The sequence below is a fragment of the Akebia trifoliata genome, chromosome 7 (assembly GCF_017979445.1).
Source record: "Akebia trifoliata isolate Shusen 1 chromosome 7, ASM1797944v1, whole genome shotgun sequence".
Classification (NCBI taxonomy): Eukaryota; Viridiplantae; Streptophyta; class Magnoliopsida; order Ranunculales; family Lardizabalaceae; genus Akebia; species Akebia trifoliata.
In genome coordinates, this window is record NC_141381.1 from 23804108 (window position 1) to 23817787 (window position 13680).

General features: G+C 34.0%; 1 protein-coding gene across 1 annotated transcript; it reads left to right on the forward strand.

Annotated features, from left to right (window-relative positions):
- The first annotated feature begins 2244 nt into the window (after window positions 1-2244).
- Window positions 2245-8276, forward strand: LOC147398462 (uncharacterized). Its single transcript, XM_086447666.1, has 4 exons — window positions 2245-2670; window positions 2759-2958; window positions 6077-6306; window positions 7767-8276. Exons 1-4 carry the CDS (start codon window positions 2579-2581, stop codon window positions 8031-8033), a joined length of 789 nt encoding a protein of 262 aa, XP_086303792.1. The 5' UTR covers window positions 2245-2578; the 3' UTR covers window positions 8034-8276.
- The last annotated feature ends 5404 nt before the right edge of the window (window positions 8277-13680 follow it).

The window sequence follows — 13680 nt, forward strand, 5'->3', positions numbered from 1 at the left end:
CTCGTTATTTTTTAAAAACTCCCTCGTTTTTTGTTTTTTTAAATTAAAGTAAATCCAACTCTCTGTTTAAGGAAATAACTCTCTGTTTCGCTCTCACTCGACTGAAATCCAAGTCTCTTCTCTCTCGATCGATGAAAACCCAAGTTTCTTCTCGTTCGATCAACTGAAATTACAGGGAATCTCTCTCTCTCTCTCTCTCTCTCTCGATGGGGCCATCGCAACATGCATAACCTTACACTCCACTACCACCTCCATCATCACTGTAGTCTCACCCATCGCCACTGACTTCACACAGTAAAGAAACCCATAAAAATGAAAGTACGGCACCGTCGACAACACTACGGAAGAAAACTCATTGGTTTTCCGACTCGTATGGATTTTGGTCACCGCAGATATAAAATTTTGGTGAGTCAACACTACACCTTTGAATCGTCCAGTTGTACCAGATGAGTATAGAATCATTGCTAGATTGGATTGGCTCACCTCCATTTTGGTAAACTTTCCTCTTGCAATTGTTTTCATAGAGTGGAAATCAAGCGAGTCAATGAGAATCATTTGGTATTTAAAAGAATGGAGCTTGTGAGCAGTAGTGGAGATCGCGAACGTGATTACTGGTTTGGAAAATTTGATTTGGTTAAAATTTCAGATTTGGTGCTTGTTGGATTGGCGGGAGAGATAACGACACCTAGAAAGAAGTAGAGAATTAGAATTTGAATGTTGGATGGAGAGATTACCAAAGTGGAATCTCCTTTGGAGAGATCGATTTGGATTTGAAGAGAGGCGACGAGAGTTTCAATCTGATGGAAGAATTATGAGTAGGAGAGGTGGTTTTTGGTGGAAGAATCGATCAATGTAGTGGTTTCCGGTGAGGAGGATATGCGTTGGAGATTGGAGACATGATCGGTGATGGAGAGTGGATAATTCACCAGAGGGATGGTAATCGTCGGAGGGAGGGTAACAGCCGGTCAGAGGTTGTGGTAGATCTTCATTTCCAAACAGAAACCGCTCTTAGTATCCGCCATTAGAGAGATAGAGTGAGAGAGAAGAGACTTGAGCTTCGTGTGAGACAATGAGCGTGTTTTGAAAGTTATTTCCTTATTTTAAAAAAACAAAAAACGAGGGAGTTTTTAAAAAATAACGAGTTTCTTTTTACCAATTGGAATTGACGTCAGACGAAATCTTAGCCGTTGTTGTCTCTAAATCCAACGAAAGAGAAACATGGTTTTCTCATTGGTTTCTAAGACGTCCCTCGAACCGTCCCCTATTTATATATAGGATAGCATTATTACGACCCCTATTATGACTCACATTGCGACACACCGTTTGTCTTATATGGGAAAAAATGTTTGGAATGGATTGATTTTTTGTGAGGCTTATCTATGTGATGAGGGGATTATCCTGGCAAAAAATCATCCCATTCCAAAACTTCTCACCGAATCAAAATTGATTTACAAAAATTGGACGGTCTAAAATTTTTCAACTTGTAAACATGGGACTAGAAGTTTCATAATGAGCTGATTTTTGGCAAGGATGATCTCCTCACCATAGAGATCATCCTCACAAAAAATCAGCCCATTCCAAACATTTTTGCCCATATAAGACAAAACGGTGTGTCGCAATGTGAGTCGTAATGTGAGTCTACGGAACCCGACCCATATATATATAGGGAAATGTTCAACACCAAACATTTTGGCAAAACATTTTTCAAAACATGAGTTAGAAGTTTTGGAATGGACTGATTTTTAGTGAGGATGTTATGTACGGTGAGGAGATCATCATCACAAAAAATCAGTCCATTCCAAAACTTCTAATCCCATCAAAAATGGTTTACAAAAAATGGACGGTCCACGATTTTTCAACTTGTAAACATGGGGCTAGAAATTTTGAAATGGGCTGATTTTTGGTGAGGATGATCTCTTCACCGTAGAGATCATCATCATAAAAAATCAGCCCATTCCAAGGACATAAATAGTTGGCTAAAATGTTGGCCAAAATGTTTGGTGCTGAACGGGACCTATATATATGTTTGGGGTTCATTTTTTTAATAGGAATCATTTCTGAATTTTTTCAGATTTTTTAAATGATTAAAAATCATTGTCCCAGTGCCGAGACATGTGATCCGAGTCAACTCGGTATCGGCGTGAACGAGACGAGATGAGACGTGATACCGAGTTTAAAAACTAATAATGTGTGACCTGACAAGTGCAGTTGCAGACCGCAAACCATGGTGAGTCGAAAATTTATGTTTGTGGCCCGCACCAATTTTCAAGTAGACTGTAGAGTGATCGGTCTGAGTTTCTCGGGGTGTGTTGCACATTTTTGGTTTCAAGCTTTCAGTCTCAGCTATGGTTTTAAATCTCGTCCGAGACGTCTCGTATCGTCCGCGACGTCTCGTATCGTCCGCCAACGAGACGGATAGACAAGTCACTGTATCGGATGAGATTTAAATTTTGATGTACGTCTCTTAATAATATAAAAAGATCTCTTAGGTTCTCTGGAAAGAGAGAAATCTGTCTCAACAAATCAGGGGAGTCTCAATCTTCTCCTCTCTGTTTGGTTGTTTCTATCTGTTTCAAGAATGGAGAATCCATCAAAGAAGGTTTTGCTCACCTCTGACGGCGACGAAATTTCTCAGAACATCGCGTATTATTTAGCCAAGCGTGGTTGCAGGTTGGATTCTAGATTTTAGTTTTTCAGAGTTTGGTTTTGTGATTGTTAAGGTTTTTAGTGTTTTCGTTTCGTGAATTGTGATAATTAGGTTAGTTTTGATGGGAGATGAGAGTCGTCTTCGTAACATGGCGGGAAGGATTAGTGCTTCTTTGAAGGAAATTTATCGGATTGAAGTGGTTGGAGTGGATATGGAATCGGAGCAAGAAGCAATCTTCGATCAAGCGGTCGATAAGGCGTGGAAACTTTTGGGGAATTTGGATGCTTTGGTCAATTGCTTCGGCTACGAAGGTACGTACGTGGAAATGGTTCAAAATATCGCAATGTCTCGGTCGAAACCAAAACGAAAATGTTTCGGTCGAGACAACACCAATGTCTCTCTTCTTGATCGAAACATTGCCGCCAGACCATTTTAAAAGAGAGCTGTTATTGCCACACCAATTTTTTTCTAACGCCACACACACTGCAGTTCTTTGTTTATTTTCAAAGGAATTGAAGTGACATTAGCAAAAAATTGATGTGGAAATAGTATTCTTCGGTAGAAGTGATTTTTTTTTTCACGTCAGCAAATTTGCTCACAGTCCACAAGTCATTTGACATGTGACACAAATGACATCAGCAATGGAAATAAAATTTCTCTCTGACACCCGGATATCCTCTGCATACAAATTTCAATTTTAAGATTTAATTAATATCGAGGCCACATGGATTCTGATATTGTCAGTCAATCCAACAGGACAGTCTTCTTGATTTTATGAAAAAACTCCTATTCATGAACAAAATATTAAAATTAAAAAAAAATATTTGTATAATTGGAATTGAAAAAGAACGGTGGTACCAACTCTCCAAACTTAAAATTCAACAGTGAAAAAAAAAAAAAAGGTCTTTCATTCAGTTTTATTTTTTATTTTTTAAATTCGTATAGTTTCATCTCTACAACTCCGTGGATCGGACTATGTTTTTGAATTCGGAAAATTTTATTTTGCACTGTGGGCAAGAGAGAAAATTTTTCTCTCTTATTACTGATGTCATTTGTACCTCATGTCAAATGGTCATTGAACCATGAGCAAATTTGCTCACAATTAGCCCTGTGAGCCAACAAACACTCTCCTCTATAGCACATAGTTCCTGTAGTGGGAGAGGTATTTAAAAAAAAAAAAAAAAAAAAATTAACATCTCAACCTCTTGTGACCATGACTTAGATCAGATTTTAAAAAAATAAATAAAAATTTAAAACAAGTTTTTGATGCAGATCTATCTCTTTAAAATAAATGGTTATTGAACCCCACATATTTTAAAGCTGTGAGATCTAATTCAATCTTTAATGTGGAGTTTTTTCAATCATTGAAAATGTGCTACAAGGTTACTACAGGAACCATGTGCTACAGAGAATCCACTTCCATATTGAGGTGTGGGAGGAGGATTTCAATCCTCCACCTTGTGTGCATACGATCTAGAATCTCAATTATTCTATTTTGTTGTTATTTTAGATGATAAAATAGATTTTCGTTATTGTTTCAGAGTAGATTAAAAGAACTACTATTTGTTTCAAGTGATTATCTCAACATTACAAAGCATTATAACAACTTCAACGGTTATTTACAATTAAGATTAGGCTCATATAAAATCTTAAATCGAACAAATAAAAATCGAAACAAAAATAAGGGAGAGAGTTTCTATTGGTACTCCAACCTTTACTTATTCTCAATTATTGATTTATTTATTTTTGTTTTAATTGAGGTGTAACAAATAAAAGTTGGGGTGCCAATAGCAGGACTGTAGATTAATTTGATAATGCTGTTATAAGATCAAATATAACAGAATTGTTGCAATAGAATCAAGAAATGCTTAGGATAGGACTAGGAAGGCAAACTTCATGTTTATGAATTTTGAATTTTCATGGGCGTTCATTGCCCGTAACTTTTACGAAAGAATATTATGTCCAATTACATGCAACATAGATCATGGTTTAAATCTCGTTCAAGACCGAGTCATCTTAGTACCATCCATGAATGAGGTGGATAGACATGACATCTAATATCCGAGTCAACTAGGATTTTCTATATTTAAAAAAAAAATAATTAAAAAAATAGAATTTAAACATTTATTATCTAAATAGAATATGATTTTATAATAAAACATCTTCTAATCTACCATACAGTATAAAAAATAGTTAAAACTATTTTCATATAAATGTATATGAATGAATATTGTAAATCGAGTTAAATGATTTATCTCATTTGAGATGAGTTGACTCATTCAAAACAACTTAGTCTCATCCATGGACCACTCCCGACTAAGGCCCATTTCCATCATTTTAGTATCCCCCTGATTGAGTTGGTTTCTAATTCCAAATCAAATCCAAAACACATATCCTTGTCGTTCTAGTTAAGGATTCCTTTCCTTGTCCTACTTAGTTTCAAGTTCCATCCTTATCTTTGATAAATTTGTAATGATCCCATCTGATAACAGATCTTCGAGTGAGGATTATTGTGCACATTCATTTGAGGATCTTGTTGAAGTATGATTCAAAAATCAATTAGGTTTAGTCCAAATGTGTGTATTGTTGGGTCGGTCTAAGGTAATTTGGGTTAGACTTGTAACTTATGTAAGTGACTCACTTATATGGTGTTTCTAAAAAGAGTTTTGTTCTTTTGTTTTAAGAAGTATAATTTCAAGTATAAGTCTTTTCTAGATAAGAGAGTAGAAAAAAATAGAAATCCAAGAGAGGTCAAGAGATTTGGAAATATTACGATCTAGAAGAAGGTGAATCTAAGTGATAAAATGAGTCCTTGTATTGATTTGCCATGTTTTCTTAATAATGAAATCGAGTTCCAACGCTCATACCTTCGTGGACATAACCTTTGAGTGAATCACGTAAAATCTCATGTTGTGGGTATTGTGTTCTTACTCTTTTCTTTGTATGCTTGTTTATCTTCTTTACATTTGCTACTATTAGTTAGATTATCCTTTATTGTCATTATCAAATAAGGTCTTAGAAGGTATAGCATATAAGGTATTTGGCTAAATACCCAATAGGTGTTTGATCAAAATACTAAATGAACTTTATAAGGGTGTTCACATACACAACAGATCTAAGTTTGCAACTTAGCTGGTTGACCTGATCAAGTCGAGAGAGTAGGTTTTATTCATGACTTGAGATGACACATGCAATTTATGATAAAATGTTAGGTATTTTTTGTTTCACTCCTATAAATACCTTGTGAGGAACAATGTAAGTAAAACAACGTAATTATCTTTAATTATGTTGGTAAGTATATTTAACATATCTTTACAAAGTGATCAATTGCCAAGGGTTCTTGACAATTGCATATGTCAACTATTTCCTATGATGGATTGATTGTTTTTCATTAAAATGAGTGAGAATTTTTATGATGATGTTGAATAGGGAAGATGCAAGATCCTCTGGATTTGGTAGAAGATGAGTTCAAAAAGACAGTAAAAGTTAATTTTATGTCACCATGGCTTCTATTAAAGGCAATTGGTAAAAGAATGCGAGATTTCAAATCAGGAGGATCCATTGTATTTTTTACCACAATCATGGGTGGTGAGAGAGGGATCTATTCGGGATCTACTGCTTATGGTTCATGCTTGGCTGGCATTCAACAATTAGTCAGGGTATATGTTGATTTTTTTTTTTTTTTTTCGAATTCCTTTACATAAGGTTCCTGTAACACCGTGTAGCATAGATTGAACGGTTGAAAGAGCACCACATCAGCCATACTCTTACATTCCACATTTGAAATATTGGGTGTGCAGTAGCCGTTCATTTTCATAGATATGGATTTAGAAGAAAAAAAGTTGTTTTATGAATTTTATTATTTTAAATCAGATAAAAATCATGACCACAAAAGGTTGAGATGTTAATTTTTTTTCCAATATAGTTCTCTCTCATCCGTTGGATCTATGTTACAAGAACCATGTGCTACAGAGGATCCACTTCCGAAGGACACACATTTTATTAGAGTCGTGATAATTTGACTCCCCCACGTGGCATACTAAAAAATACTCTCCTAATGTGACATGTGCTAGAACCATAGAATTTATGCCTCGGGATACATAGACACATCCCCAAAAAATGTGCAATTGTGTATCTCGAGGGAAAACGATCTATAGTTCTAACACATGCCACATCACGAGAGTATTTTGAGTATGCCACATTGGGGAGTCAGAAAATCATTCCTTATTTTATTATTAGTTGATTTATTTTTGACTAAAACCCACACGACCCATGTAGGGCTTAACATGGGTCAAATATGGGCTGGAACTAAGTATATCCATGTCTATGTTTGAATTTTTTTTTATTTGGATCAGTATCCGAATTTGACTCGGGTTCTCTTAGCTAAAATTAGATTCGTACCATTTTGCTTTTATTAAATCCAAATTTGACCCAACCGAACTACTTAATTTGGGTTGATCTGATAATTTCAGACCATTTAACATTTTTTGCTATAATTCTTTTAGTTGTTATACTATTCTATTTTACTATTATAATTGTTTTATTTTAATAGAATTCATGTTATATTAAGAGGCCATTTGGAAACACACAAAAAAAAAAAAAAAAAAAAGTAACTTTCTTATTTTTGAAAGTTATAAAATCTGTTTGAATTCATTTTAGAAAATTACTTTTAAAAAATAAAAGATCTCAATTTTTAAAAAACAAAAGGAAACTACTTTCTATTTTCTAAAGTTACTTTTTCTCAAAACTACTTTCTATTTTATACTTTCTTTCCAAACGGATTCTAAAGTAGTAGAAAAAAGAGATTTTGAAAACGTGAAAAATATAATTTTCAAAGCAATATATCATTTAGATCTAGACGGACATAGGGATAGATCTATACCTGACCCCGATCCAACTCAAATCAAGGTCCAAATCCACTGAATTCAGATTCAAATCACTCAGATTTAAGATGAAATCCGACCCATTTTATGCCCTAGACCCCATCAAGTAGGGTGAGAATTGATCACCATTGGGATAACTGTCTTTAGCCTAGAAGTTGTAAGCCACTCTAATCAAGTCAATAGGTTTCTCGATTGAATTGTTGTTTTAATATAATATCTACACATTGCATGTTCAGGCGTCTGCAATGGAGATTGGAAAGCACCATATCAGAGTCAATGCAATAGCCCGTGGCTTGCACTTGCGGGACGAGTATCTATTGTGGGTGGGGAAGAATAAGGCAGAGAGGGCAGTCGAGGCGGCAATGCCACTCCTAAGATGGCTTGATCTGAAAAATGATTTGGCTTCAACAGTTGCCTATTTGATCAGTGATGAGTCCCGCTATACGACTGGGACTACTATATTTGTCGATGGGGCGCAGTCCCTTGTAAGGCCTCGAATGTGATCTTACATGTGATATTATGAAGTACCCACCTATCTATTGATGATCTTTTTCTACACTGTTTTGCTTGTCAAAATTAACATCAATAAGATTTAGTGCATGTTAATGCTACTTGAGCTCATTGTCAAAAGTAATATTTTCTTGAATAGATCTATTTGGTTGCTAGTCTGTTGGAAAGTCTTTGTTACAAGAGATCTCAGTAAGAAAAAGAAATCAAAATATTATAATTTTTATTTGTTTTTGTTACTCAATTGTCTTACTTTTGGTTGTGGAATTACTTATCAAACATTGATAATTAGGAATCAAGCTTTCCCAAAAAACAAATTCACAACAACCAACACATTTTGGTGAATATTTGCGTACACCCCAAGTTTTCAAATTGATGTTTTCCCCCCCATGGACATTGATCTTCTCTAATAGACTATTTGAAAATAACCTAAAAATCCTTGGTACTTTTCCAAAACCAGTTATCAATTATCTCACAAAAATTGTAGGATGAAAACAAAATTATACCCCTCGTGGCAAGTATTCCTCCCCTAAGAAAGGCATCTCTATATAGAATTAATATCCTCTAAGGAACCATCCAAAAAAAAAAAAAAGAGGAGGGGTGGTTACTTAATAGACCCTACCATGGTTTTAAATTTCGTTTTGTTTCAAAATGTTTCAAATGAAACATTTCAGAATTTCAACATTCCGAAATGAAATGCATGTAGTATCAAAACATTACAAGTTTCGTTTGATTTTTCTTGAAATAGTGAGATATAGACATATCTATAGAGAAAGAGAAAAGTACCTGGATTGTTGGAGTTGCACAAGAGTTGTGTCATTGGAATTTAAGTCAGATACTTCTCTCTTTCTCTCCTTGCGAAAAATTGAGGAAGTTGATGAAATGGAAGCCGAATCATTGGTGAAATATCTGATTTTAGCATCTATTTCTCTCTATCTCTGATTTTGTATTTGAGAAAATCAGATTGGGTTGTCAAAATGATAACATGCCCTTGACCCTTGTTAGCAATTCGGAATACGACAAAAATTCGATTCATGAAAAAATCAACTTCTATTCGATTTTGGATTGTAAAAATCCGGTCTAAAATTCGATAAATGGAAAATATGCCGCATATGCTTCATACATGTATTATCCACTTCATTTCAAAAATTCGAAAACCAAAAATCCGGCCATATGATAATGATGTTAATAGTGATGGTGATGATGATATTGGTAATGTTAATGTTGATGGTGAAGGTGATGGTGGTTATAATAATGACGTTGAGGTTACAGTTCCATTGATTTTTAAAAGAAGACCAAAGTCAAGGGACAAATCATCTATTTGAAAAATTTAGGTGTACTCTCAAATAAATGTAGAGGGACGTGCCATTATTTTTTTAAAGATAAAAGGGACATTTGTCGTGTAAAAATGTGGGTTCCTTCAAAATTTTGAAGCATGGCCGCTTCAAAGTCGATTTGTGTTACACGTCACAACTTACAAATTTACACTTTGCAACATACAACAAGTTATAGTAACATTTTTTTCTCCATCGAACTTTATAAAAATTCGTAAAAGTAGTAAAATTCATATAAAAAGAAGTGTTTTATTCTTTTCAAACTTAAAATTTGTGAATTATTCAAAATAGTTCAATAATCTAGAGAATAATACTTTCATTGAAAAAAAAAATGAAAAATTCATGAATTTTTCAAGAATTAAATGGGAGATTGCTAACAAGGCCCTTGACCTCGGTCTTCTCTTAAAGACTGACCTACTTATACAATTTCTCTTTCATATTTTCTAAATATTTGAGATACCCTTGTCTTTTCAAAGAATGACATGCCCTTTAACCTAGGTGTCTTATGAAAGATTTCGTTATGTGTTAATACTAATGCTTCATAATGTCTTGTTTGTCTCAAAAAAATTTGGTAAAGTTTCAACAATGTTTCAATTTTTGGAAAAATCAAAATAACAAAACAAAACAAGATTTTAAACCATGGACCTTGCAATAGGGACATCTTTCTAAATGCACACTAAGTTTTGGAGAACTTATTGTAACATCCCAATTAGTAAAATCTTTTTTTCTTAATGCCCCTCACCCAATAAAATGTCCAACTCAAATCATGAATTGTCAATTGTGATAATTTGAATATTTGATCTCAATTATTCATTTTCAAACATTGAAGATCAACAATTGTTAAAAGGCCGATCTCGACAATTTGAATCGTTGATTGCAATGAGTCATATTCAAATGTCAAGATTAACAATTGGATCAAAGGTTGATCTCAGTGATTTGAATTGACAATTTGAACATGAATCTCACTGATTGAAAGCGGGTGAGGGACATTAAGATAGAAAAAAAGTTACTAAAAATGAACTACTACGTTACAATGGAAAAAAAAATAAGGGGTATTAAAAAAGAAATCCCTTTGTCACGGTTCCTTAAGCAATTTTTCCAAAAAGATCACATATAACCAACGTTGGGATAAACGAATTGACGTTGCAAAAACCTACTTCACATTTTTTTTGGAACCAAGGTATTCAGGCCTCTTAGAGGCCCGACTAATAGGGCTGCAACTTGGGTGGGCAAAACCCGAGCCTACTAGATTGAACCAGACCTTTGGTCAGGTCTAGGCATAGTTAGCTTGGTTCGGGCAATAAAAAAAAATGCCTGACTCAAAGCCGGTTGGGAGCTGGCATAGGTATCAGCCAACCCCGATTTGCTCGAATTCAAACTTAATATGATTATAATTTAAAAATATTTCTTATCTTGATTTTTTTCACACATAATTTATATTTCAATATGTATGTTTATCTTTATCTATATGTCAAAACTAAGTATAATTCTATATTATCAGACAATGATTATATTATAACTATAAATGTTTTTCTTTTCTTAAAAATTACTATTATTAATATATAAAAATAATTATTTTAGTTAATCTTATTATTTTCCTTCTCTCTTTAAATTTGCTTCTAATTTTATGTATATAAACTTTGGAAACACAATTTTACGAAAAATAATTATAAATTTTTAGTTCCTTTACACATTACTTATCTTTTTATAAACTTTTACCAATACCAATTACCTAGTATAAATGAGGAATGCATTAACCTGTCCAACCTAACTTGGCTAGGGTTCAAGTTGAACATTTCATGCCAGAGGTCGGGTTGGGCAACTACGCAGGTTACTATTTGTCAAGTTTGGGTTGGGCACGGGTTGATCCCCAACCCGGCCCAACCAACCCGCTCGAGTTGCAACCTTATTGAGTAATCCTTCAACCATGTGCAATCCCTTCCTTCCACACCCACAAAGTGATTTCTAGGATAAATCCTTGAGGGTGGCTCTAAGGGGTATTTAAACTCAAGATCTCCACTTCCTAAGTCATGTTACCATCTCACCAAGTGGCATGCTCAAATGAAAAGTTCTACTCAAATCAACTGTTTCTAGCTAGAGGTTGAAAGTGAGGGCAGTTAAGTCATTTCATGTTAGCGTCTCAGAGAAGACAAAGGTACAAGGGGAGGCGTCATTGTTTATTTTTAGTATTCACTAGGGGTGGCAATGGGTCGGGTCTTGTTAGTGTTGAGGTAAGTGTATTATGAAAATTTACCAAATTCAAACCTGCCCCATTTAAAAATCATGTAAAAAATTTAAACCCAGTCATTTATAGATAGATAAACATGATCCAACTCATATATAACATGTTTAATAAATTCTAATCTTTATTTAAAAAAATAAGTTCATTTCCACTATCAAAACTAAAATACTATTACTAAAAATAAAGTCATACAACCATAAACTAAGTTTACTAGTGAAAAATAACTTCTTTTGAATCTTTTTTTGTTGTTGTCAAAGTTCATATACTTTTGTCCTTTACAATGATGTGGCATCATATTATGTTTTTAGAGGCCATAAGGTGATGTGGACGGAAAACTTTCCTTACTAACTTAGTAAGGAAAGTGTTTATTATTATTATTATTATTATTTTTGCTTAGCAAAGTGTATTTCATTATCGCATAGACATACTTGCCTTAAATCTTAGTGAGGATCATTTTGCCCATATGAATTACCATATTAGGAATCAAACATTGCATGCCTCTAGATTTCAATTAAAAAATAAATTAAAAAAATATAAATATAAGTATATAAATAACTTAGTAAGGAAAGAGTGCTTTATTTCCCACACTAAAAACTTAATTATTAACTATTTGAAAAATATTTTAAAACACCTTTATAGTTTATAGAATTTGAAAAAAAAACATATATTATGAAAAAATTCTACGAAATTCTAGAAATTGTTAATATATTTAAAACTACACATTAATGGCAAAATATCTAAACAAGTCAAAACTGGTTAAGTGGGTTGATACCCCTAACTTAGACCCGACCCATGTAATAATCATGTTAAACAAGTTGACACCATTATGACCCATTCACCACCCCTAATATTCACCAAAACGTGCAGATCACCTTTATTTTTTGAATGATTTAAGCATGTCCCTCTACCTTTTGGTCAATATTAGTGATACCAATAGAAATGGATGCCATGCCCCTTGACATAGATGTTGTCTAGGAAACAAATTCAAAATGGCCTAAATACCCTTATCTTCTAATTTTGAATAGAAGAATTTCCCTTGAAATTTGTGATCTTGGTGTTTTTAAAACTATTTTTTAACATACTCAACATTGTCTTCAATGTATTTGTGAGGGAAATTCTAAAATAAGGACACGTGGCAGGAATTTAAGCTTGGAAATATCTCCAAAGCTCGGACGGACCGATATGTAAGCCCTGTAGATTGAACTCCTCGGGTGCAAATGGATTATTGAGCTCGGATCCGAGTCACCGATAGGTTAGGTAGTACGGGTAATGGCATCATAGGTCGGTTGTGTGGATCAGACATATGCGACAGTTGATTGACATCATTAACGACTCACGTCATATCAAATCCGCTCTAACCATCCCAGAAGTGGCAGGGCAGATACAACAACTCCTGTAGCTGACATGTCAGGGGGTGAGCTAACTGCCTTTAGTCATTTCAAAGGGTGGCACAAAAAACGATCAAGTGGTATGCCTATAAAAGAGGATCATGAATAAAGGTTTAAATCTCTCTCTCTCTCTTTTCTTCTAAAAAGAAAGAAACTAAATTACTCTGATCAATTTGTCTAACTTGATCGTCGGAGGGGGCTGATTTGCAGGTCTGCCCGAGCTAGGAGAGAAGAAAAGTGTAGAGCAATTTCCTGCATCTACAATATTCTAAAAAATCATTGATTTTTCTATTAAAAAATTTGTCATTCTTGAAAAATAATAATTTGTTCTTGAGGTTTGAACGTTGGAGGAGATGGAGTCATATAATCGAAGGTTTGGTAAAAACCTTTCATCTGTAAGTTATTAACCTCAATGGTAAATTATTTTTAACCTATTCAATCTAGTATTCGATTCCTATAGAAATCAATGATTTTTCTCAATCAGCTAGAGATTAAAGATGAGGACATTTAGATTAGTTACATTAATATCTCATAAAAGACCTCGGTCAAAGGAGGCATGTTAATAGTTTGAGAACATGCTTATCACTAAATACTAGAACAAACGAAGTTTGACAAGTTCAAAATCTAAATCACCTTTACTCTTTAAGAAAATTACTTAAAAGGCCCTAACAAAGGGATT